The 25,114-nt window shown below is 51.2% G+C and overlaps 1 protein-coding gene across 1 annotated transcript; it reads right to left on the minus strand.

Moving 5' to 3' along the window:
- Positions 1–9,181: 9,181 nt before the first annotated feature.
- On the minus strand, positions 9,182–14,552 carry IHH (Indian hedgehog signaling molecule). The gene is made up of 3 exons (XM_068969130.1): positions 14,133–14,552; positions 11,557–11,818; positions 9,182–9,840 (listed from the first exon to the last, which is right to left on the minus strand). The coding sequence occupies exons 1-3, from the start codon at positions 14,442–14,444 to the stop codon at positions 9,182–9,184; spliced, it is 1,233 nt and encodes a 410-aa protein (XP_068825231.1). The 5' UTR covers positions 14,445–14,552.
- Between the last annotated feature and the right edge of the window lie 10,562 nt (positions 14,553–25,114).

Below are 25,114 nucleotides of genomic sequence, written 5' to 3' on the forward strand. Positions count from 1 at the left end.
AGAGTCGGACACAACTGAAGCGACTTAGCAGCAGCAGCATCAGTAGGGGCAGTATTCAAAATACAATTGGTACAGTATGCATACTGACCTATGAGAATGGATACCAGGGAGCCTTAGAGCCAGAGCTGGGTCCTGAGAGCCCATACTGTGCCAGCCTTAACCTTTTAGGTGTTAGGTTGTGAGGTGTGGAGAGCAGCCACAGTAGTGGAGAACTCGGTCGGTGACTATCCACTAACTAGTAACAAAGTGGGTCTCTCCCAGGTGGCTCAGTGGTAAAGAATCTGCCTGCCAATTCAAGAGCCTCAGGAGACTCGGGTTCGATCCCTGGGTTAGGAAGATCCCCTGGAGAAGGAAATGGCAACCCAGTCTAGTATTCTCGCCTGGAGAATCCCAGGGACAGAGGAGCCTGGTGGGCTACAGTCCATGGGGTGACAAAGAGTTGGACACAACTGAGGGCACTCACTAACAGTACTTCCAGATTTTAACAACCAGTAGAGCTACACAGGATAATACTGCTGTATTGACTGCAAGTGAGACCTAAGGATAAATCCTACCTTACCAGCTACTGTATACGTGGTTATTTATTTTAAGCCAAATTTGGAGTCTCGCTCTCTCTCTCATTCCTCCTTATTGGTACCTACCACCGTGTCTGACTGCTCTTTCCCTCTAGTCTGAGCAGGCTCCTTCTTTGTACTAGCTCTCCCAGCTGTCTTCCTCATCACCATCTCCTATAGGCTCCCCAGCTTCATGTCCTTCTGGCCAGAACCATGGACAGCTCCAGCCGATCAGCCCATCCTAGGCCATCCCCTTCCTCCTGCCTCCTCTCTCCTCTTCCCCCACCCACACCAGTGCAGAACCCTGAGGCGTGATTTGAATGCAGGTCACAGCTGGGAAGACAGTACAGTGGAGTGGATCAGAGCAAGCTCTGGAGTAAATCAGACTGGATTTAAACCCCAACGCCATCAGCCCTCAGCTGTCTGATCTTATTCCTTCATTTCTGTAAGATCCAGCCTCCTCTTCCGTAAACAGCAAGAACTTCTAACAGCTGCCTCAAAGGTCATGAGGTTTAAGTGGGATGAGAAGTTTACAGAATTTAGCACAGAGCCTGACTCATTATATGTTTTGAATAAATGAAGAATGCCATTATTCTGTGACTTTCCACCCTATTTAATTCCTCAAACCTTTTTCCAATCCCTATCTGACTAGAGCCCTCTCTCAAGTAAAGATGTTATAACATGACCACCAGTTTAGTGTAACTGGCTTCCTTTGGTTGTGGAAGTTGACTTGGACTTAGAGATGGTAAGGAAACCTACCTTTTTTGGTCCATGAGATTCTCTTTTTATTAGTTTTTCTTTTTTAATTAAAAAAATTTTGAGTTAATTTTAGATGTACGCAAGAATAGTACAGGTAGTTCTCTAAAACCTTTCATCTAGCTTCCTCCTAGGTTAACTTCTTACGTGACCATAGGACACTTATCAAAAAGAAGAAACTAACATTGATATAATAATACTATTAAGAAAAGTATAGAATTTATTTGGGTTCCACAAGTTCATCCACTAATGTCCTTTTCCTGTTTCAGTATGCAATCCAGGATCCCACCTTGGGCATTTCCTGAGTCTTTCCTTGTATTTCATGATCTTGATTCTTTTGAAGAGTACTGTCAATTGTTTTGTAGACTATTCCTCAATCTGGGTTTGTTTCTTGTGATTAGAGTAAGATGTGCATTATTGGGAAGCATAACAGAGTTATAGGCCCTTTTCAGAGCATAATATCAGACGGTACATCTTGTCAATATGTATTACTGGTGATGAGCTTGATCACTTGACTAGAGTGGTGTCTGCTATGGTGTCTCTACCATAAACTGCACTTTCCTCCTCTTTATTAGATTCTGAACACACCTATCTTTTGCTTCTCTAGAATTAAGCGTTCAGAACCAAGAAATCTATCCATCTATACTCTTCCAACCACTCCGCAGAGAAATACTATTCCCCATGACCTGCCTGGTCACCTTCCTCTGAGTTTTACACACACACACACCCCTTTACTTACATATTTATCTTTGGCAATGCCATGCAGCTTGTGGAATCTTAGTACCCTGACCAGGGATGGAACCAAGGCCCTCAACAGTGAAAGGGCAGAGTTCTAACCAACCTAAAATGCAGAGACCACCAGGGAACGCCCAGAGTAGCTTTCTTACGTCGGGCATTCAGAAGCATATGCTAAAAACCAGATGCAGACACAGGGAGTTTATGAGGGTAACGGTGCACTTCTCAGTTCATTTTCATGGACCTTCTTGTCAAGGCCCTGTAAGCGTCCAACCATCCATGGGAATGTCCAGCCCCTCTCTCAGGTCTGGCCCCAAACTGAGCACTTTCTTCAGCATCTAACATTTGGGTTTTTAAAACCTCTAGTAGCCTTCCTTATAACTGTGCATAACTCCTTGCTACCCATTAGCCCACATGCAGAAACTCCTTTCCTTCCAGAGGCTCTCCACTCCTTCAAGTTTGCTGTCACCAGAGACCCTGCTACCAGAGTAGGTATGGAGCATTCTTTCAATCAGCTGAGTGTGGAGATGAGCTTATCCAGCCCTTCCCTTTGTCTCTATCTGTGTTAGTGTGTCTTCTCACACTGCCCCTTTAGAAGATGAAGAAGCACCACCCCTCTCCCAGCCTCATACACACTTCATTTTTTAAAAAGCTTTCATGTAAAAGTGTATTAAAGGCTTCTGGAAAGCCTCCAAAATTGTCCTCATCAAATCCCATCTCCTCTTTGCATTTTGTTCTGGTTACCATTGCTGTGTAAGAAAGTACACCAAGATTCCAAACAACTGTTTTATTTTGCTTGTGATATTGTGGGTTGGGGATTCAGGACAGGCTTGGCCAGGCAGTTCTCAACTGGACTCTCCCATGCCACCGCAGTCAGGTGCTGGCCAGGGCTGCAGCCTCCTGAAGGCTCCACTGGACTGGACATCTAAGATGGTGCACTCACACAGCTGACAACTGATACTGGCTGTTGGCTGGGAGCTCAGCTAGGTTAGAGCTGGGAACACCTATCCATAGCCTTTCCAGCTTGGCAAGGCTAAGGGCAGAACCAGACAGAAGCTATATGGTCTTTCCTAACTTAGTCTCAGGCCAGATTCAAGGGAAGAGGAGTGTCAAATAACTCATGGACATATTTTAAACATTGCCACTTGCATCAGAATGAGATCCTCTCCATGGATCTCATGTTGCAAAGAGTTGGACACAACTGAACAACTAACACACACACACACACACACACACACACACACACAGCATCTAGAGTGTTGTTTTTCCAGGACCACCTTCCTGGAGATTCTTGGTCATCCCCAGCCCCATCAGATCTTTTAGGTGAAGGCTGGTAGTGCATTCCTCTCCTTCTAGGGTGGGTAAATCGTTAGTTCCTATCTCCCTCAGTTTGCTGCTGCAGGGGACCTGAATTCTGCTCTGGAATGTGCTGTGTGACCTTAGAAAAGTAACTTTACCTCTCTGGGCTTTTGTTTCTTCTCTGCCAAAAAAGAACTGAGAATAACCTCACTTCACATGATGTTAGGGTTTTAAAAGATAATATAAAGAGCAGAGGCTTCCCTAGTGGCTCAGAGGGTAAAGAGTCTGCCTGCAATGCGGGAGATCCAGGTTCGATCCTTGGGTTGGTTGGCAACCCACTCCAGTATTCTTGCCTTGAGAACCACATGGACAGGGGAGCCTGGCAGGCTACAGTCCAGGAGATCCCAAAGAGTTGGACATGACTGAGTTACTTCATTTTCACTTTCATAAAGAGCAGAGCTAGCAACTGATGCTCCTGATTGTGGAAGAAATAACTGCGGACAAGTCATTTTCCCTCTGGGACACTTCATTTATTTCTCTCTGAAATGGGAGGTAATTCCCTTATCCTGCTTACCCATGCATATGAGAGGGGTCTTGAATGGACTTCAGGAGGGGGCCAGCCCAGAGGTTGAGGTTCCCCAACTCTGGGGTGGGCGGGAAGGTCCCTGCATCTAGGCCATTATGGGGCAGAAGAGATGTGCGTGCGTGTGTGCGTGCGAGGCAGCCTGGGTGTGGCTTGAGGATTGCAGGGTGGGGCCGTTATCTGTCCTACCCGGCCTTATCAGATCTGGGCTGGCCGAAGCTTGGCCCAATGGAACAAAGAGGCTTTGAGAACTAGGCTGGGGTGTGGGATGTGGGCCCAAGCTCCGGGAGGCTTGCTCCACCCAAGGGGCAGAGGGCATGTGTTGGAAGAGCTGCTGCCACCAATCCCTGCCAAAAAGTTTTCCTGCAGCAGGGACACCCTCTCAGGTGGGCAGCAGAGCCTGTGCTCCCCACTGAGGGCCTCCATCCCTTCTTTGGGGTGTTTTTTGCATCAGCACTTCTCACCAGGCCTTCACCTCTGCTCCTTTTAGGGGGTGCAGTGTTTCTCCTCCCCTACTTCCATTTCCCCTCCTGGCACCTTTAAGCCCCAGTCACCCTGGCTCCTAGTCCTTGAACATGCCCTACGCTTCTCCTCCACACACCTGCTCCCAATGATCCATCCACCTCCTCTTGCCCAAATCATTTATGCCAAGCCCCAAACCACTTCCAGGAAGTCTCCAGACATTGCACATCCCATCCTTACCCCTGTTTATTTCTCCCCACTTCCTCTTGTGCGATGCTGTAGGAACTTCTCTCCAAATTGTCACCACTGGCAGAATCTGTCTGAGCCTGGTAGAGACCCAGACCAGCTGGGGCCAGCGTTGAAGGCTGTACAAGTTGTACACTGCACAAGGGCTGGGCAGACAAGGGGGTGGGGCCTGAAATCCAGACATTCTGTGAGCTCAGTGCCTTTGGTGTGAGGCTTCCTGCTAGACAGACTTCCTGGTGCCAGGCCAGAAGTGTTGCGTTTTCTAGTTGGATCTCCTGAAAGGGCATTTTACTAAGAGTTTTCATGGTGGCTCAGACAGTAAAGAATCTGCCTGCAATGCAAGAGACCAAGGTTTGATCCCTGAGTTGGGAAGATCCCCTCGAAAAAGGAATTGCTCCCCACTCCAGTATTCTTATCTGGAGAATTCCATGGACAGAGGAGCCTGGCAGGCAACACTCCATGGGTTGCAAACAGTCAGTCATGACTGAGCGACTAACACTTCACTTTTTCCCTCACCTATTTCCACTTCCCATCCTGGAGCTGCAAGTGCTAACAGCAGGCCTGGTTGCCTAAAGGATTGTTGCATTGGCTCAGCCTTTTCCAAACATCGCCGCTCACTGTCAGAAGCCAATCTGCAGGCAGCCCCTTCAGGCAAAAGCTGGGGGAAAGAAATGACCACTGTGGATGCAATGGCCTTCAGGGCTGAGCTTAGGCCTGTGAGAAACAGCAGGCGTGGGGCCAGTAGCTCCCTGGGCCTGGGCAGTATGGTTGACCTTCCTCTGCATCTTGGCATCTTAAGGAGGATAAGCAGGCTGGTTCTGGTGGGAGGAACTGGACTATCACACTGCAGAGGTGAAGGATAACTTTCCAGGTGGACTCTACTCATCCAGCTGGTACCATCACCACAGTTCTGAGTCAGGATTCCTCGAAAAATTGCGGTGCCTCATCTCTATCCCAAGGTTGGTCTTTCCAGGGTCTGGATTCAAAGTGCTTTTCTGAATCTCTGCAGCCATCTCTGAAGATTAGTGTATTTCCTGAGGAAGCTCTTTTAGAACAGAAGGTCTAGGGACACCAAATGGCTCTGTGTCTACAGGACAAAGTGTCCCCAGGCCCCATAAGAGGGGCAGGTAGGCCTCCCATAAGGGAGAGCCTCAATCTCTCTTTCACTCTCTCCGCCACCCCATGCAAAATTTATGTAAAAGACAGAATGTGCAAATGAAGGGACCACAGCCTCCTGACCTTGACCTTTTGTTTCTCACTGCAAATGTGTTCATAGATGTTCTGGTTCTTGTGACCTGGTCTGAGAGTATCTTCCACAAGGCGACGTGTAGTCCACTCCAGGTGGCCTGACAAAGCAGATTTCCAGTCCTGAAATGCTGAGCATACCTTCTGGAAAGGACTCAAGTTTACCAAAGGAAAAACCTCTGGTAAGAACAGTGGACCTGTGAGCCAAATCAGTTCAGGTCAGTTGCTCAGTTGTGTCCGATTCTTCTCAACCGCATGGACCTCAGCACGTCAGGTCTCCCTGTCCATCACCAACTCCCAGAGTTTACTCAAACTCATGTCCATTGAGTCGGTGATACCATCCAACCATCTCATCCTCTGTCATCCCCTTCTTCTCCTGCCTTCAATCTTTCCCAATATCAGGGTCTTTTCTAATGAGTCAGTTCTTCGCATCAGGTGGCCAAAGTATTGGAGTTTCAGCTTCAGCATCAGTCCTTCCAGTGAATAGTCAGGATTGATTTTCTTTAGGATGGACTGGTTGGATCTCTTTGCAGTCTAAGGGACTCTCAAGAGTCTTCTTCAGCACCACAGTTCAAAAGCATTAATTCTTTGGTGCTCAACTTTCTCTATAGTCCAACTCTCACATCCATACATGACTACTGGAAAAACCATAGCTTTGACTAGACGGACCTTTGTTGGCAAAGTAATGTCCCTGCTTTTTAATATGCTGTTTAGGTTGGTCATAACTTTTCTTCCAAGAAGGGAATGGCAAATCACTTCAGTGTTCTTGCCTTGAGAACCCCATGAACAGTATGAAAAGGCAAGCCAGATGCCTGGGTTCAAATCCTGCTTCTGTCATTTGCTGCATCATCTTGGGGAAGTTACTTAAGCTCGCTGTACCTCTGTGTTCTCATCTGGAAAATGGTAAGAATCTAGTATATACTGGGCTTCCCAGGTGGTGATAGTTGTAAAGAACTCTTCTGCCAGTGCAGGAGACATAACAGATGTGGGTTCAATCCGGGTCGGGAAGATCCCCTGGAGGAGGGCATGGCAACCCACTCTAGTATTCCTGCCTGGAGAATCCCATGGACAAAAGATGACTGTATCCCTGGTGGGCTACAGTTCATAGGGTCTCAAAGAGTCAGACATGACTAAAGCTACTTAGCGTGCATGCATAATATATACCATATAGGGTTGTTATGAAAATGAAGTGGGTGCTACATATAAAGCACTTAGAATAATGTTTGGCAATGGTTAGTCTTCACTAAATGATATCAGTTCTCATTGCAGCCTGTGGCAGCCTCTTCCTCCTAGGTGACAGTCTCCAGAGCAATGAAGTTTTCTCTAGAGCACTCCTCCATGGAAGTGGGGATGGTAAGGTAAGAGTCAGGGCAGTCATCCCCCCGCCACTTTGTGACAGAAGTCTCTATCAGAGGCTAGAACCTGGGCAGGGGCGTGCTTTCACAACTAGCTCTCCACAGTCAGGGCAGCCCTACTTGGTAGCATATGCCAATTCCTATGGTGTAAACATTCCCACTATGGCCTATTTCAACTGCTTCAGAGTAGTCCTGAATATTTAACAATTTTATCAACGGACCTGAGAATCTCAACTGGTCTATAATGAGTACAGAAAAACTTGCTGTGGGATGTAGAAACCAAGAGAAAATGAAGACAGGGGTCATCCTGTTTTGGCAATAAACTGGTGTCCTTCTGACTAAGCGATGTTTCTCAAAGTGTACTCTATGGACTATCTACCATGTTTGGAGTATTTGTAAAAATAAGTTCCTGGGCCTCAATCTGGATCTTCTTTTTTTTTTTTGCTGAGCTGGGTCTTCGTTGCAGCACATGGGCTTTCTCAAGTTTGGTGTGCAGGCTTCTCACCGCGGTGGCTTCTTTTGTTGCAGAGCGTGGGCTCTAGAAGCTCAGGGTTTAGTAACTGTGGCTTACAGGGTTAGTCACCCTGAGGTATCTGGAATCTTCCTGAATTAGGGATTGAACCCGTGTCCCCTGCATTGGCAGGCAGAGTCTTAATCTACTGGACCACAAGGGACATTCCAATCTAGATCTGTTAAAGAAGAATCCTAGAAGTGGGACCACGAATCAGGATTCGGGCCCTGAGAAAGACCAGAATCAGCAGGGAAGGCACCTTAACTAGGGCCAGGCAAGGCCTCTGCATGCTGACCCCAAAGTTTGCCTAGAGAGATCAGAGAAAGAACTGATCTAACAGTTCCATGATCACTTTACTTATCTAGAAACATCTCCTTGTTTCTGAGTAAAGGGGCTTTCCCTACTTATTCTGGTCTTTATCAGGGCGTGAGTCTCTGAGTTTTCACTGTGGATCATGAAGAGATTCTGTAGAATTCACATCTGCCTTACAGCCCATTCTGAACAGCCCTCTGTTGTGACTTGGCAGACCTACTGGATGAGAAGGGGCCTGCAAAGAGGGTGGGAACACTGGAGGTTTTGTCTCTGGAGGAAGGTGCACACAGCCCTGGATGGCCCCACCCAGGTTCTAGGCTAACAGTGTATCAGTCCTACTTGGTGTCCTGGACTCCAGGGCTCTAACAACTTAAATAAATTTTATTACAAAAGGAAGAAAAGACCAAAACATCCCCAAATTTTCCCATGGGCTTCCCCCTCGGTGCCAATAAATAAGGTGGGGGAGACTGACCGGAAGAGGGGGTGGGGTCATGGTTCAGCAGAAATGGGAATGTATAGCCTGGGCAGAGGCTGGGCAGGACATCCAGCCCACTGCCCCTGTCCTGGGCACTGTGATCACATTGGCTGGAACACACAGCTCTGTGTACTGACAGCAACAGTCTCTGGGTGTGTCCCGAGGAGTGTGGCCAGAGAGGAAGGTCATGCCTCAGGATGGCCAGGCTGGCTGCCCTACCCTGCAGGTTCTGGGCAGCATTGGGTCCAGCCAGCTCCCTGCCGGCTCCCAGGGAATCTAGCAGCATCAACTGAGGTGCAAGCCCACCCAAGAGGGGCCTAAGATGGATAGAATGGGCCCTCCCCACTGAGGGAGGCAGGAATGAAAAATCGTAGTGAGGGCTGGCTGGGTTGGGACCCACTGGTCTCAATGATAGAAGGAGAGACCACCTCCCATCGCCAGCTCAGCTTGCAGCTTTGTCACTATACCAAGATGGGGCTGGGGGACACTGGCATCATCCAGTACAAGTCTCGGTGATGTATCTTTGTGGTGGAGGAGATGGTGGGAACCAGTGTCCCCGCTCAGGTCCCTTCCAAGGCCAATGCTCTCCTGGTGGGGAGGCCTTTGGACCCATGTGGGCAGTTCTGGGAGGGCAGTAGAAGGATCCTTTCAGCTCCCTGCCCCGGCCATGCCCAGCGAGTGGAAGCTGCCCTCTTCCAGCAAGAGACGTCCCAGGCGGTAGAGCAGCTGGGGGTACCAGTGCACACCCTCCCCTGGGGTCCAGCTGCCCCATGCCAAGCTGTGAAACAGTCGCAGGGGCCAGAAGGCCAACTGAGCCAGGTGGTGGTCAGCCACGGCTGCAAAGCAAGAGGCCACCACATCCTCCACCACCAGTGTCCCATGCCTCGTTAATGGGGCATAGGCCCCCAGGGCCACGTGCGTGGAGACAGCTGCCACTCTGGCAGGCTGCAGGCCTGGCACCCCAGCCACCAGCACATACTGGCCAGGCTGCACTTGGCTGGCAAACGTGGCTCGGAAGTGGGCAGCTGGCTCAGTGTGATTGTTGGCCGTGAAGAGGAGGTGGGCGGGTGTGAGTGCCAGGCGGCGCGGGGGATCCTGGGTCTCGATGACCTGGAAGGCCCTCAGTCTGTCCGGCTCACGATCGAGGAAAATGAGCACGTCGCTGAAGGTGGGGTTCCCATCCTCCCCCATGGCCAGCACGCGGTCTCCGGGCCTCACAGCTGACAAGGCCACACGTGCCCCACTCTCCAGGCGCACCTGGGCTCCAGCAGGGAAGCAGCCGCCTGTCTTGGCTGCGGCTGAGTGCTCTGCGGGAAGAAGGGACATGAAGGCATTACTGGGTGGAATTTGGAATCCCAGTCATTGCAATCCTCCCCAGCACAGCCAGAGGTGCCCCTGGCTCCCAGGCTGCTCCCCCATCACCATGTCATGTTCCCTGCCCCCCACTTTCTCTGCAGCTTTGAACCCACCCCCAGCCTGCAGTATGATGTGCCTTCCTCCCTAGCCTAATGCTTTGCTCATGAGAGGAGCATATTGAGGCTCCAAGCCCAGGGAGCATGAGGGAAAGGGTCCTTCAGAAGCCCAGGTGAAGCCCTCCCCCCACCACTCCCAATCCTGATAAGACTGAAGCAGTCAGAGAGGCCTAGGGTCAGCTGGGCCAGGAAGTGGTCAGCTGTAACTTGACACCCCAAAGCTGCAGCCTCGAGAATGTAAGTCACTTCATGCCTCTGGGGTCTGGATATCCCATTATTTCTCACCCATTTCTCAGATGCTCCCCCCAAATTGTCCTCTTGGACTGACATCCCAAGTTCCAGAACTGGCCCTTGGCATCTATATACCAAGTGAGAGGAGGGCCAGTGGCGAGAACACAGACTCCTGGGGAAACTCAGAGTGAATGGCCAGGCCAGGGCGTAGCTCAGTGGCCAGGATGAAATCACCATCTTCAGTTCATGTGCTAGGTCCTTGTGTGGGGACAGGACACAATGGCATCAGTGGATGGAAAGCAAGATACTATTTGGGGGTCAGTAGTAATGCAGGGAAGTGATGCCTCTGGGAACTGGCATTGGGCCTGTGTTTGCAAGTGAGGGGTCGATGTGACTTGAAGTAAATACATTTGACAGGGAAGTGCAGAGGGGAAAGGTCCAGATGGGGTCACCACTGTGAGCCTGGTGGGATGAGGAACAAAAGAGAGCCTGGTCTCAGTGTGCCAGGTCTGTGAGTGTGATCGCTGCATGGGGCCAGCACGGAAGGCTGAGCCTGCAGTCAGGGGACCCTTGCAGGCAGTCCACACAGGAACCATGTGAGGCATCCATGACCGGGTTCAGTGCACGTGGCAGGGATGCCGACAAGATTTGAGGGAGGGGGCGAGGTCCCAGTGCCTGCCAATTCTGATCAACAAAGCGGCCAATATGGGAAAATCCACTTTATTAAGTCCATTCTGTTTATTCTTGCCCTCACGGCTGTCCTTGCCCCCCAAAGTCCAGCTTCAGGGCCCCGGGGAAGAGGTTGGGGACGCCTGCGCCCCCTGAGAGGAGCAGACATAGTGCCTTAAAAGGCCTGACCTGCAGCCAGGCTGCGTGTTCTGAACCTCTGGGCTCCTGGCTCCCAGTCAGTCATGCTGATGTCTGGGCACAGCCTGGCCCTGGCCCCACCCCCACCTCCCAGTTCTGCACCACTCTGTATGGGGAGGCCGTCTCTCTGTCAGCCTGGCTTTCTCCATCTGGCCAGCTTGCTCTGTCTTGCACCATTTGCAGCAGGCTCTGGACTGTGGACCGCCTGGTCAGCACCCAGCATCGCTGGGACAGGACCCTGTCTCCCTAGGCACCTGCCATGACACTATCAGGCACGGGTGGAGCAGGTGGTTAAGAGCAGCAGAGGGGAGCGCCGCTGACGTCCTGGTCCCCGAGGTCCCCGCCTCCATCCCTGGGCAGGCCTCTTCACCTTCTTGGTTCCCGCGGGCCCAGCGCCGCCTGCCCACGCCCTGCGGCCCCGGCCCCGGGCCCAATCCCCCGGCAGCGGCTCACCAGACTTGACGGAGCAATGCACGTGGGCTTTGGACTCGTAATACACCCAGTCGAAGCCGGCCTCCACTGCCAAGCGAGCCAGCAGTCCGTACTTATTGCGGTCGCGGTCCGACGTGGTGATGTCCACCGCGCGGCCTTCGTAATGCAGCGACTCCTCCGAGTGGTGACCGTCCTCGTCCCAGCCCTCGGTCACCCGTAGCTTCACTCCAGGCCACTGGTTCATCACCGAGATGGCCAGCGAGTTCAGGCGGTCCTTGCAGCGCTGTGGGAGAGGAGGGGACAAAGTTGGGGGAGGGGCTGGCCCTTGTGCAGGTGAGCGCGCAGCCCCGTCCCTTACTCTCCTACCGAATTCGCTGGAGCTTGGAAACCGGGGAGGGTGCTCTGTCCTCTTTTAAGAACAGAGAGCCCTAAAGTGCTTCCTTCCATTCTAGCATCCCCTGACCCCACTGGGATCTGGACCTCGCTGTGCCGCCACAAATCTGGAAGGCGCGTCCACCCGCTCACCCCCGTGGGGGCCTGTCTCCAAGCTCTCTCTCTCTCTTGTTGGAGTTACTGCACCTTTTGAGCGCCGGGCCCTTCAGTCTCACCAGGGGACCAGCAGGGGACCGCCTGCTGCCTGGAGGGTAAGGGACGTACCGGAGCTGACTTGCCTGCGGCCGGCCTGCTAGGCTTGCAAGGCTCGAGGTGCCCAGCAGGTGTCACCGTAGCCCCAGGGCTGAGGCCCGCGAAGCGGCCGGGGCGCGGCAGGTGCGGAGCGCCTCGGCAGCCTTGGGGGGTATGTTGGAGGGGAGTCCCAAGCCTGCCGGGATTCCTCGGCGCCACGAGGCATTCCCGCTGGGACCCTCACGATCCCAAACCGGCCACGCCCGCTCCGGGGAAGCGGCAGTCCGGGAACCAGAGCTGGTGATCGGCTAGCGCCTGACCCGGCCAGATGGAGGACCACGGGGCTTGTCTCCCGCTGCGAGGGGTGGGCTCCGGGCTGATAAAGGCCAAGTAGCAGTTCTCCCTGAGTCAAGAGCACTCAGCACCCCTGCGTCGCCCCTATCTGGGAAAGGACCCGAGAAACGGAGCGTTTGACCTCGGGTGCCCACTTCATGCTCCGCCTCCCATGAAGTGGGAGACGAGCCGCGCTGGGGGCAGGACGGTAGGGACCATCGTCTGCGCTGGCTCTCTTCGTATCTGGAGCCCGCAGCTGACTGAGGAGAGGGGCCTGGGAAGAGGGGTCTTTCCACAGTCCTTGACTCTGAGGTGCCAGGAGCTGCCAAGTGCGGGCAGCTCACCTCTCAACCTACTCCGCCCCTCAGAGCCGCTGGCCCCCACAGACCCTTGGACTCGGTCTCCCAGGAACCAACAGCGGCTAAAACCCAAGGCCCCGTCAGTCCTCCAAGGCTGCATTCTAGCTGGGGGCGCTCACTGCCCCCCAGAGGGAGCTCCGCGTGCTCCTGGCCTCCAGGCTTCTAGCCACCCACCTATGTCTGTCCCGCGGTCCCCGCTCCCCGCCCCACTTTTCCCCCAACACCCCTCCCCTACTCGGGTCCAGAGCCCGGGCACGCGCTGTCAATGATTGCCCAGTCCGTGGCCCGGATCCTTATCTGCATTCCTCGGCGCCCGGCCCGGCCCAGCCACCAGTCAACCTTCGCCCGACACCGCCGGCCAGCCCCGGCGCCTGGGCGCGTGCTGCGGGCCGTGGTCTAACTGCCCTTCCCAAAGCATCTAGAAAGCACGCTGCCTGCCTGCAGTGGAAAGCCACCGAGGAAGGGAACCTAGGTCCCCCTTCCTCCGAACTCGGCCTCAAGGAAGAAAATGTGCTCCCCGCCCCGCCACCCCCACCCTTCCCCCCCGGTCCTTGGGTTGAGCGCGCCTCCTGTCCCGAGCACTTACGACTAGCCGGCACCCCAGCCCCTCTCTTTCAATCCATCCACAGTACCAAACCCAGGGATTCCCCCAAGTTCGGTCCCAGAGCTTGGCGGCCCGGCACCCCTACCCTTCAACTGCAGCTGCGCCGCTCGGCTCTGGGGACAGACACGTGGGCTCCCCGGCAAGATCTCTTCCCTACCTCCGCCTCCTGGCTCTACCATTGCCCGCTGTTCCTTTAACCCCGACCCCGGAGCGGGCCGCGCAGCGAACCGAGAGCGCGCGGGGAGGAAAGGCCAGTGGGACCCTCCACGCCGGGAGCTTCGCCTCTCGGGTTGCCGAATCGCCTCGACATGAAAGGGGCTCAGCCATGCGGAAGGTTAGGCCAGAGGGACTGGTGCATCTTGCAAACGCGGGAGGCAGTCGGGTAGAGGTACCTCCAGGTGCCGCGTCTGACCTGAGATGCCAGCACTCCAGGGCCGAAGGGGCCACCGCCAACCCGCTGGGCTGTGGCGTTTGGCAGAGGGGAACTCTTCTCATAGCCTCCGGCGGGCTCGGGGAATGCCAGCACTCCGCCGGGACCCCAGCCGGCCCATCTTGGCGAGAGGGGCAGGTGCCAGGGGGCGTGCCAGCCAGTCAAGGAAAGGTGCCAGGGGGCGGGTAGGGCCGGGCAGGTGGCGGTGCTTCGGCGGCGGCGCCCTGCGAGGGCGGGTCGCGCTCACCTGGGTCATGAGGCGGTCGGCGCCGGTGTTCTCCTCGTCCTTGAAGATGATGTCTGGATTGTAGTTGGGGGTGAGCTCCTTGAAGCGCTCCGAGCTGCGCGCGATCTTGCCCTCATAGCGGCCGCTGGCGCCCAGGGTCTTCTCGGGCACGTTGGGGCTGAACTGCTTATACGCGAGCGGCACGAGCTTGCGCGGCGGCCGCCGGCGGCTGCCCACCACCCGGCCCGGCCCGCAGCCCCGCGCCGCCGGCACCAGCAGCAGCAGCAGGAGCAGGCAGAACCGCAGGCGGGGCCGGAGCCGGGCGGGAGACATGGCCAGGGAGCCCCGAGGAGCGGCGGGCGAGGAGGCCTGGTGGGCTGATGGGTGGACGAGTCGACCGGAGCGCTGAGGGGGCTCAGGCGTCCGGGTGGCTCCTGGGGGCTCCAGGTGGGGGCGCCATGGGCTGCGCGGCGCGGCGCACGGCCAGCGGGACTCAGGTGCGGGGCGGGGGCCCGGGGCCCTGGCTGGTGGCGGCGCGCTGTCCCCCTCGGCGCCTCGACTCTGAGCTGCCCGGCTCGCCGGCCGCCAATAAATAGGCCGGCCCGTTTGTTTTGGCAACGCGGCGGCGGCGGGGGGCGGCGGGCGGCGGGGCTGCGGGCCGCCGGGCTGGGCTGGGCTGGCCGGGCCGGCGGGCTGGCGGGCCCCGCGGTTAGCACCCCGGCCCCGCGGTCAGGCGGCTGGGGCGGAGCGGGAGCTGCTGCCGTCTGCGGCGCAGCCCGGGGCCGAGTGAGAGGGGAAATGGAAGAGATCCGGGCTCGGGCCCCGCGCAGACCGCACCCTACCCATGTCCCTGCCTCCTGCGCGCTCGACAGCAAACCTGCGGCAAGGGCAGCGCAGCCTCCTCCCCCTCGGGCGGGCGGCCCCGGCACTAGCCAGCCCTCGTTCCGCTCGCTCCTCCGTCGCGCGTCTGCCCGCCCCTGCCCTCTGCGCCCCCCGCACTGCCTGAGTGTGCCCTCCCCGCCCGGACGCGCCCCACCCGGCCTGGCCTCGCCTCTGGGCTCCCCGCGGCTCCGGGGTGCCCCGCCAGGCGCAAACCTCCAGTACAGGAGCTGCCGCCCCCACGGAGACCGCAACCCACGGCGCGGCCGGACGCGAGGGGTGGGGGGGCAGTGGCCGGACCGCATAGCCGCCTACGGTGTCCCCTGCGGGGAAGTAAACCCAAAAGGCAGGAGGCCGCTGGTAACCTGGTGCCCCACCCTGGCCCGGGGAGGCGCGCCCTCTCAGCTTGGTGGAGCTGAATTTTGTATCAACCCGGTGCGAAGCTGGGAGTGGGGCATCCAGCCTCATGACGAGTCAGATGGAGGACGAGGTGGACGTGGAAACATTGTTGAAAGGAGCAAAGTGAAGTTGCGGAGGCGTAGGCCAAGGTGTAGAGAAGAGCACCTAAACGGTGACATCAACGGAATAAGGAATCCCGACTGCCTGCCGCCGGCACGGGAGCTGCTAAATAATTACTCTCTCAGTTCTATTTCACAAATGAAAAAGAACAGAGACTGAGTGATGGCAGCTAGAGATGTAAGCATGGATAGTGTGTGTATCTTAATACGATATTCAGGAAGGCTGAATGAATTAGGATTCATTCCGTTAAAACGAGAAGAGGCAAGTGTGTTAAAAAACAAACACCATTACAACAAATTACCTGATTTGGTTGCAATATTTTCTACAAATTTAATACAGATAGAAATAAAAGGGCAAGAAAGGTTTAAAAATTCTCCTTTCAAGAATATTAATACTGCTTATGTGCTTGATAAATGGAAGCTTTTAGATATTATACAAGCATTCTGCTTGCATTATCTAATTTAAATCTACAATTCCAAATGCGTTAGTATCCTCCCTATTTTGCAAATGAAGATTTTGCAGTTCTAAGAAGAAAAGCAACTTGCTCCTGGCAGAAGGATTCCAACCTCAGTCCCACTCCAGCAGCACCTGCCACCAGCTGACCCCAGAGCCTCAGCGCCCACCCAGCAGACTGGCTCTCTGGGCAGTGCTCACTCATCCAGTTCAGTCTGAGTTTGGGATGTTGGTAGCTTTTCACAGATATACTCACATTTTCTTGGAATCAATTTTGTGAATACAAATTCAGAATTGGAAGAGACTCAAAACAGAATGTTTACTCCAAGCCCTTCGTAATATAGAAGAGGAAACTGAGGCCCACAGAAGGGGTATTTAGGACGGCTCCACCAGGGTGGAGGGGTGTCTGTCCCTTGGAAACAGAATGGGTCGTTTCCTTGACTTCCCTTTGCTTGTGCTTCCTCCCCACGCCCTGTTTGCATTCAGATTCCATGCCACAGATTACCTGCCAGGCACAGGTGACTCTAACATTGCTTCTTTTCCTTGAAAGCCTTCAAAATGCTTAACATATGAGTTCCCGGGTTCAAGAACCCAGCCTCCCAATCCTGTTCAGATTTCTGGGGTGCACTACTCGGCCAGGTCGGTACCTCTCCCAATCCAGGCAAACAGGGGCTAATCCCATAGGTTTCCATGGCCGCCTATCCTAGATCACCTATCCTTGATCAAGCTACATTAGCACCGCATAAATAATTCCTATGTGACACTGATCAGATCTTACCCAGAGATCTGTATTCAACAGGATCACAGCTTAAGAGAAGAAATGAGAGGAAGAAAGGCAGCATTAATAAGTGGTTATAAGGTAGAACCTCTAAGAGAAGCTTAAATAAACTGTTTTAACTTGGAGAAAAGAAGACTGAAATTGAAATTAACAACTCTTCAAGACCGTGCATATGGGATAATAAGCAGGATATGGCCCTAATCTCTAAGGCCAGAAAACATTTAGGAAAGGAGTTGTATTTGCATTAGAGATGAAGGGAGAAAGATCTAATTTAGGGCAAAACTTCTCTTAAAAATAGTTATAAAACACCTGATTCCTAGTACTTATCCACGAGAAATACATAAGAATGCTCATATATGTGTGCCCAAGACAGTGGCGGGGCTTAGGGCCACCCCGTTAGGGAATCATCTACCCCATGCAGGCTAGTATAATAGGCTCAAAAGGACAAAAAATGCAAACAGACAAATAGAAGAGACAGTTGTTGTCCTCAAGGTATTTGCTATTCAACCTCAAAGGTAAATCATGAAAATAAAAGGCAATCAAAGCCATGAATGCCATTCATGAACAAGTACAGAATGATGCATTCTAAATTAGATAGGTTAATAGATAAGATGAACTTGATCTAGAAGAATATGGAATTAAGAAACGACTGGTCTAGGGTTAGACCTCTTGGAAGAAATCAGGTTTTTTTTAACTAATTAATTCATGGCTGTGATGGATCTTTGTTGCTGGCCCAGGCTTTCTCTAGTTGCAGCACTTGGGTTTCTCATTAGTTGCATCTCCAGAGCTCTAGGGCGAAAGGACTCAGTAGTTGTGCCACACGGGCTGAGTTGCCCCTGCAGCATGTGGAATCTTCCCGGACCAGGGATAGAATCCACGTCCTCAGCACTAGCAGGTGGATTCTTAACCATTGGACCACCAGGAAAATCCAGAAATCAGTTTTGAAGGAGAGGAAGGAATGACTGAAAGGAAAGAAGAGGACATTCAGGAAAGGGCAGTGGCACTTGTGATCATTAAGAGCCAAGTTGGATGACCTAGTAAAGGTGGGGGGAGCCCGAATATTGTCCGATGTGATCTCCTCACTCAAACCTTATGATGTATACACAACCATCTTCATTTTATGAATGAGGAGCTGAGGTTCAGAGTTTGTGAGGGAGTTGCAGGGGCAGGAGTTGGAATCCAGGCCTGCTTGCATGCATGTGTGCATGCTCAGTTGTCTCCAACTCTTTCCAACCCTATGGGCTGTAGCCCACCAGGCTCCTCTGTCCATGGGATTTTCTACAAGAATGCTGGAAGAGATTGCCATTGTCTCCTCCAGGGGCTCTTCCTGACCCTGGGACCAAACCCATGTCGCCTGCATCGCAGGTAGATTCTTTACCGCTGAGCCATCGGGGAAGACTCCATAATAATCCAGCTTCTTGGTGAGTAATTCTTAAGGCAAGCATGCTGGGCTGTTAACTTCTGTTCAAGTCACTGGTTTTTCTCTCCAAATCCAGGAGACTCTTGTTATCTTCATCTTGGGCTTTTAAGCTTCATACTCTCTTTGACTAATCATTTCCCCAACTGGTTGGCATCAGCCTGACTCCTGTGGTTGATTTATTGAAGAGGTTAGCAATTCCACCAGATTTCACCCATATGCAGGAAGGAAAGAAGCATGCCTGTCTTTCAAGCTTCTGATCAGGGCAGGACACATTTGGAGATTCAATTAGAGCCACTCAACAATGCTATGAATACTGGCTATTGATTAAAAATGGGAATGTCAAGTTACCTTTGCCCTAAAAATAAGCTCATTACAAGGCACTTCAGAGAGATTCAAGCTCTAAAGACCTTGCTTTGATGACTTTGACAGGGTAGGAAAAAGTAGCAGAATTAGTTACAAAGAGTATTTTCCCTTCAAGTCAGAGACTAAAGGCTGTGGGAAACTTTTTATAAACAGAAAGACCTTTGCAGACAGGAAGACACACATATATAAATATATTTCTGAATATGGATGATAACATGTTTACTGATAAATGAGCTTTATTTCCATCCCAGTGTCTATTTGGAAGAAATTAGTGGCTTAAAGAGACTCTTGGAAGATACTAGTTCAGTGAATGTTCAGTAAAGGGGGCAGAGTTCTACTCTTAATACTCAAGCAACGCTCCTGACACACCTGTCAGCTTTCTGTATTAGTCCACCCACACTCAGCTGTCTCTCTTGGTCAAGATAGCACCCTAATGATGCCTGATATATAGCCAAGGGTCGATAGCCAAAGAAAGCAAGAAGGTATACAGCCACTTGCATTTTAATAACTTGTATTCTTAGTTTCTGCAAAATGACAAATTCATTCTGTTATGGTTATAGCTAACAAAATGGTATTTAACTCCCACTCTCACCTTATGACTGGGTTTCCTTGATGGGCTCAGAGGTGAAGAATCCGCCTGCAATGAAGGAAACTCCAGAAGACTCGGGTTTAATCCCTGGGTTGGAAAGATTCCCCAGGAAGAAGATGGTGGAGGAAATGGCAACCCACTCCAGTTTTCTTGCTTGGGAAATTTCATGGACAGAGGTCCTGGTGGGCTACAGTCCATGGGGTCACAAAAGAGACACATCTGAGCATGCATGCATATGCGTACTTTTATTTAGTACACATTCAGTACCATTTTCCAATTTCCTCGCCTTGGTTGCCCCAAACAAAAAAGATTACATTCATTGATATCTACAAATTTATAAAACCACTTCAAGATACTGCTGGTGTGGAGGTGGGTGTGTGCATGTGGGGGGATGGGTGAGTGTGATAACCCTTCATATATTGACTCAGCAAGTGTTTCTGAGAACCTACTAAATGCCAGACACTATGTCAAGTGCTCAAGATGTGAGAGAAAAAAAAAAGATTCCTGTCCTTATGGAGCTTTATTCTAGTGGGGAGGCACCAGGGGGACAAAACTAAATACAGAAATAAACAAAATATTACTATATATAAAATAAACAAACAACAAGGTCCTATTGCATAGCACCAGGAACTATATTAAATATCTTTTAATGACCTATAGTGGAAAAGAATATGAAAAAAATCACTTTTCTGTACACCAGAAATGAACACAACATTATAAGCCAATTATACCTCAATAAAAATAAATAAATAAAAGTTAAAAAAAACACAAATATATAATGTGTTAGAAAGGAATAAGGACTATGAACACAAAACCTGAAACGGGGTGAAAGGTTGAGAGTACAGCCAGCCTGTGGGCAGCCATCCAAGGTCAGGAGGCAGGTGACACTGTTAAGCAGGGTAGTCAGTGGAGGACTCATTGAAAAGGTGTGATTTAAGCCCAGACCTGAAGGGGGTGAGGATTTCAAGCAGATACCTAAGGGAAGAGAGTTTCTGGCAGAGAGAAATGCAAAGAACTAAAGCCCTCAGGTGTTTGCATATTAGAGAAATAACAAGGAGACCAGTATGATCAAAGATGAAGCAAGCTGGTGAATTCCCCAGTGGTACAATATTTAGGACTCAGCACTCTCACTGCTAAGGACTTAAGTTCCATCCTGGTCAAGGAACTAAGATCCCATAAGCCATGTGGCATGCCGCCCACCCCCCAGCCCCCCAAAAAAAGAAGCAAGGGGGCAATCGAGTGAATAAGGTTGACTTTCTGATCACAAGGGTGTTTTTCAAACATTTTATGAAGCTCAGAGTGAAGATAACTGACCCTTTAGAGGAATTTATGTCATGTAACTATAGACACAAGACAATTAAGTTAAAGGAGTAATAAAACAGGATTTATCCATAAATTAAAAAAAAATTAGAAAGAGAAACATAGTCATGGCTGTTACTTTCTACCACACACTCTTCAAAAACTTTGGCGGGAAAAAAACTGTGCTTTAAATATCATCTTTGGCCTGCAGACTTCTTGAGAGCCGAAGATATGTCTTTGTGGCAAAATACAGCACACAGCATAATACCCGCATTGGTGACAGGGCTAGTGAATGAGCATTCAAATATATGTGAGTTAATACACATCTAAGTATTTCTGTTTCTTGTTGAATATGGGTTTTTGTATCTCATTCCCAACACAGTTCCAACAAACCCATGCCATTCCTTTGAATTCCTTTGCAGTGATCTGGAATGTTCCTGTTGGACTTTCTCATTTTGCAATTCACGTCTCTGTGCAGTATAACCAACTTGGTTCCTTACATATCCCTTCCTGGCCAGGAGTACAGCATTCTTTAGAGATTCCACGGGGGCTCTTTCTTCACATTGAATTCTTCCCACTAGTTACCCAAGCTTCTTAATGGTTGAAATGTTTTCTGTCATATTTAAATGATTTTGATATCAGTTTCATACCTGCTTCCATTCCATTTGATTACTACCATGAAGGTATTTTTGAGATTCATACCCAGAAGCATACACATCTTTTAGATTCTCAGTCCCATGAGGTATTTTCCAGATGTCTTTCTGGTGGGAAACAGCTCCCACCAGTTGTCCCTGCTTTAAAATGGCTTTGATGAATGACCTACAGGAGCCATGCTTGTCCCTGAATCATCACATATCACCCCAGGTGGGAAAAATCAAGCTTCTCTGCTGTTGCTCCATCCCTGCCCTATATGAAGAGACTGCGTGCTTAGTCACTTCAGTGGTGTCCCTCTTTGCAACCCTATGGACTATAGCCCTCCAGGCTCCTCTGTCCATGGGATTCTCCAGGCAATGATACAAGATGGGTTGCCATGCCCTCCTCCAGGGGATTTTCCCAACCCAGGGATCGAACCCATGTCTCCTGCATTGCAGGCAGATTCTTTACCCACCTGGGAAGCCTATATGAAGAAATTAAGTACAGGCACAGTTCTGCTATTTCATTCTTCAAGTCCTAAGAACACACGTACACTTTGACCGTTCAACAGTCCACGGTGTGAACTGGGGCCTCACTCTACTTCACTTCATTGGTGACACCTCCGAAAGCAGCGTGGTGGCACCTTGTGCCCAGTGCATCCTGGGTGCATGACAGCCAAATACCAACTCAAAGTTGGCTACTTCACAAGCTGGGTGTCCTAGAACCTACAAGAGGAACGTCCTCTGCCTTTTCCTGAACAGAGCACCATGTTCATTTGTGCCCTTTAGCACAAGCCAGACATTGCATCTTTTTCTTTTTTTCAAAATGCCATTGTACAGCTCACCTATTCCCTGTCTTGCTATTCTAATTATATAAATTACCCTGCCACAGTTAACTCATACTTATTAAAGAAGTACATAATGGACATTACTACTACTAGAAAACCACTCAAGTTGGGATATCAGTACCACCTTCATATACCATCATAGTATAACTTATATTGCTGTTTTATCAGGTTACTAATGAAACAGAAATGTTTATTACCAGCTCTCTCTCCCCCAACCAGTGCCTTTCTATTCCCTATATGCGACCTACGACCAACTGGCATTGCTTTGTGCCCTGGAAGCACCAGGCAGCAGGAACAGATGAAATCAGCAGTCTTTTCTTCTCATCTGGCAGGAGTTTTTTTTTTCTGTCTTGAGTAAAGGATCTCTTTACCACCCAGGATTCCTAGCAGTACTGTTCTTAACCCCAGAACACACATCCAGACTCTGCTGGGGCGTGGGGGGTTTCCCCACAAGCAGAAATTCGTCTCACCACCCCTCTCCTCACTCTTCAAGGCCTGGAGGTGGGGCAGCGGGGAGGCAGGATGGAGTGCCAGTCGAGAGGATTACCCTTCCCCTACTCCATCCTCTCTTCTCCTGTCACCCATTTCTGACCGGCTGTCGATCCTATCAGGGGTCCATAAAGCCAGGAGGACTCTGGCCCAGGAGAGGGGGGTAGGGGTTAGGCAAACAGGCCAGGGAGGCAGCTGGTTGAAATTTAACCACAATATTCTTGGTCTCTATTGTTTTGAGTGAGGCCCAATATTTCCACAGCAGGATTATGGGATCTGATTAACCACGTTAGACAACAATGCTGAGCTGGGATGGGCTTCCCCTTCCAGCTGCCAATATGAAAAAGTAAATACGACACCCAGCAGCCCCCCAAACCTCACTCCCCAGTTCTGACCCCAAAGTGACAGGAGAGAGGAAGAGTGTGGCACTGCGTACTTCTCTAAATCCTGGCCCCCGGCCCAGCAAGACAAGTAACCTGGCACAGTATTCCCAGGTGAGTCAATGGCTGTGCGCGCCCCACACCCTGGAGTTCTTCCAGTGCTCCTTCCGGGTTCCCCTAGGCTGGCCCAGATTCTCAGGAACCCATGGGAGTTAGGTGCTGAGAGACTGGCGCTCACTCAGAGGGTCCAGAAGTATAGAAAGCACACAAATAGGTTGGATTCCAGGACAGAGAGACTGAGAGCAGGTAGGATTCCACAGCTGAGAAGAGGCTGAGCCTTTTCTAGAATGTTTTGGTGCTATCTCATGACTTCCCACGAGACAGGGTAGAAAAGAGACCCCAGAATTGAGGGAAAGCATTGAGGTCACCATAAACAAAGTCTCAGGAGACAGTATTCCTTGATGGGTCTGGGCTGGGAGACAGAGGATAGGTGGGCTTCTAGATTCTCAGGTAGAGATGGATTCCCTAGGGTACCTCCCCATCACAGACAAGCTACTTCACACCCTCCCCTCTCTGAATGTTTCCCCTCAGGGTAGGATCTTCTGAAGCTCTGTCCAAGAGAACCTGGAAGAAAGTTAGAGCATTAAGAAGCCCTTGACATGAATACCCTGTGGCAACTTATAGGAGGGCACAGCAGCTGGGGAAAACCCTCCCTCCACAATGTGGGCTCCCTTAATCTGGCACTTCTCTGTATCTAAGTGCCTAGCAGGATCCACTACAATTCTACAAGTCCATACATTTACTCATGTTGGTAACAGGGACTAGGAAGCAAAGGTCTTGAGCTCTGAGTTTGGTGGCTTCCTTGTAGAAAGTCACCTGCTCCTTTTGAACTATTTCTTCTTCAGGAAAATTTAAAGACAGAAAAATACTTCTGGGTAGAGCTCAGAAAAGCACATCATAATTGTATGAAAACCCAGTTAACAAAAAGCGGCACCCTTTAGTAGTGTAATACCAGCACAGTGCTATTTTTTGAGTTAGCATTAAAAACTGACCCTGTTCTCAAAGTTATACTCTTGAGTATAACGCAACGTAAGGATGGAAACAAAAAGCCCATAGGAAATATGTATATAAATGCTGATTACATTAATAGCACAGAGAGGAGGTGGCAAGAACAGATAAAATGAGCTTACCACGGCACGAGGAAGGTTAATTAAGAGGATTTTAGGTTTCCCCAATACTTTGTGGAGCAAATCCCCTTAGCTTTGTAAATAGGAGGAAATGAAGGACAGAATGATTGAAAAGAAGGAAATGCCCCCGATGACAATGTCAAGTGTTAGTTGCTCAGTCATGTCCAACTCATTGGGACTTCATGGACTGTAGCCCGCCAGGGTCCTCTGTCCATGGGATTCTCCAGGCAAGAATACTGTCAAGAATGAGACCAAATCTAGGTGGCATGGCCTTTTCCATTCCCATTCCCATTCCCATCATCTCTTAGGGAATGACACCCAGGTTCCTGCTTATCTCCCAGCCGACTAGGGAGGAGGAGGTCAGGAGGTTTATGTGAACAGGAAGGCAAGAAAAGGGAATTCAAATGGACCACAGGACAAAATTTAAAAAGCACTGTGCTGAAAGCTCAGGAGACTTGAGCGTCTCTTCCTCCCCCAAGTGCTCCCTGAAGGTGAACCGCATCAGACCCGTGGAAGGATACAGTCCAAGAGGAACAGGTTCTTTACAGTCCAGAATACAGGAGCTCAGATCTCACTCTCTGCCACCTTACACCCTAGGGACTCTGGGATTCAGTGGGCAGAGACTAGAAGCTCCGTCCTCCCTTTTCCCTAACTTTACTACCCTTTGGAGACCGTCTTTGATCTGGAGGTTGGTTGAATGGTGACAGAACAGAGAATGACCCTCGTGGGGTTTTCTGGGCTCTGGCTTGGGCTCTGCCTTTGGGGGGCTGCTGGGGAAGCCCTCAGTGAAGCTGGAGGAGAGGAGGTGCTGCCCAGCTGCAGTGCTAAGGGATGAAGATTTGTCTCCCAGCAAAGAGCTGGTCTGTCTGGGCTGACTGTGGGGGAGGGGTGAACCACCAGCAAGGCCAAGAAGGCCTTGCAGCCTAGGTGGCGCTATTTCTCTACTTTTTAGGTCAAGTTCCTGCAGGAACTTCCTCGAGGTCCCTAGTCCTGCTCCTGGTTTGCTGGCTTGCTGCTGTAAACCACCTTATATTATTTTTTTTTCTAAAAATACTCCAAAGCAATTGAAAGAGTCCCTTCTCCCACCAGCCAGCCCTGGCCCCAGCCCCGGCCCCGGGGAGAGGGCGGGTAGGCGGGGAGGTGGGCCACTGCTTTATTAAACACAGG

The sequence above is a fragment of the Capricornis sumatraensis genome, chromosome 3 (genome assembly GCF_032405125.1).
Source record: "Capricornis sumatraensis isolate serow.1 chromosome 3, serow.2, whole genome shotgun sequence".
NCBI lineage: Eukaryota > Metazoa > Chordata > Mammalia > Artiodactyla > Bovidae > Capricornis > Capricornis sumatraensis.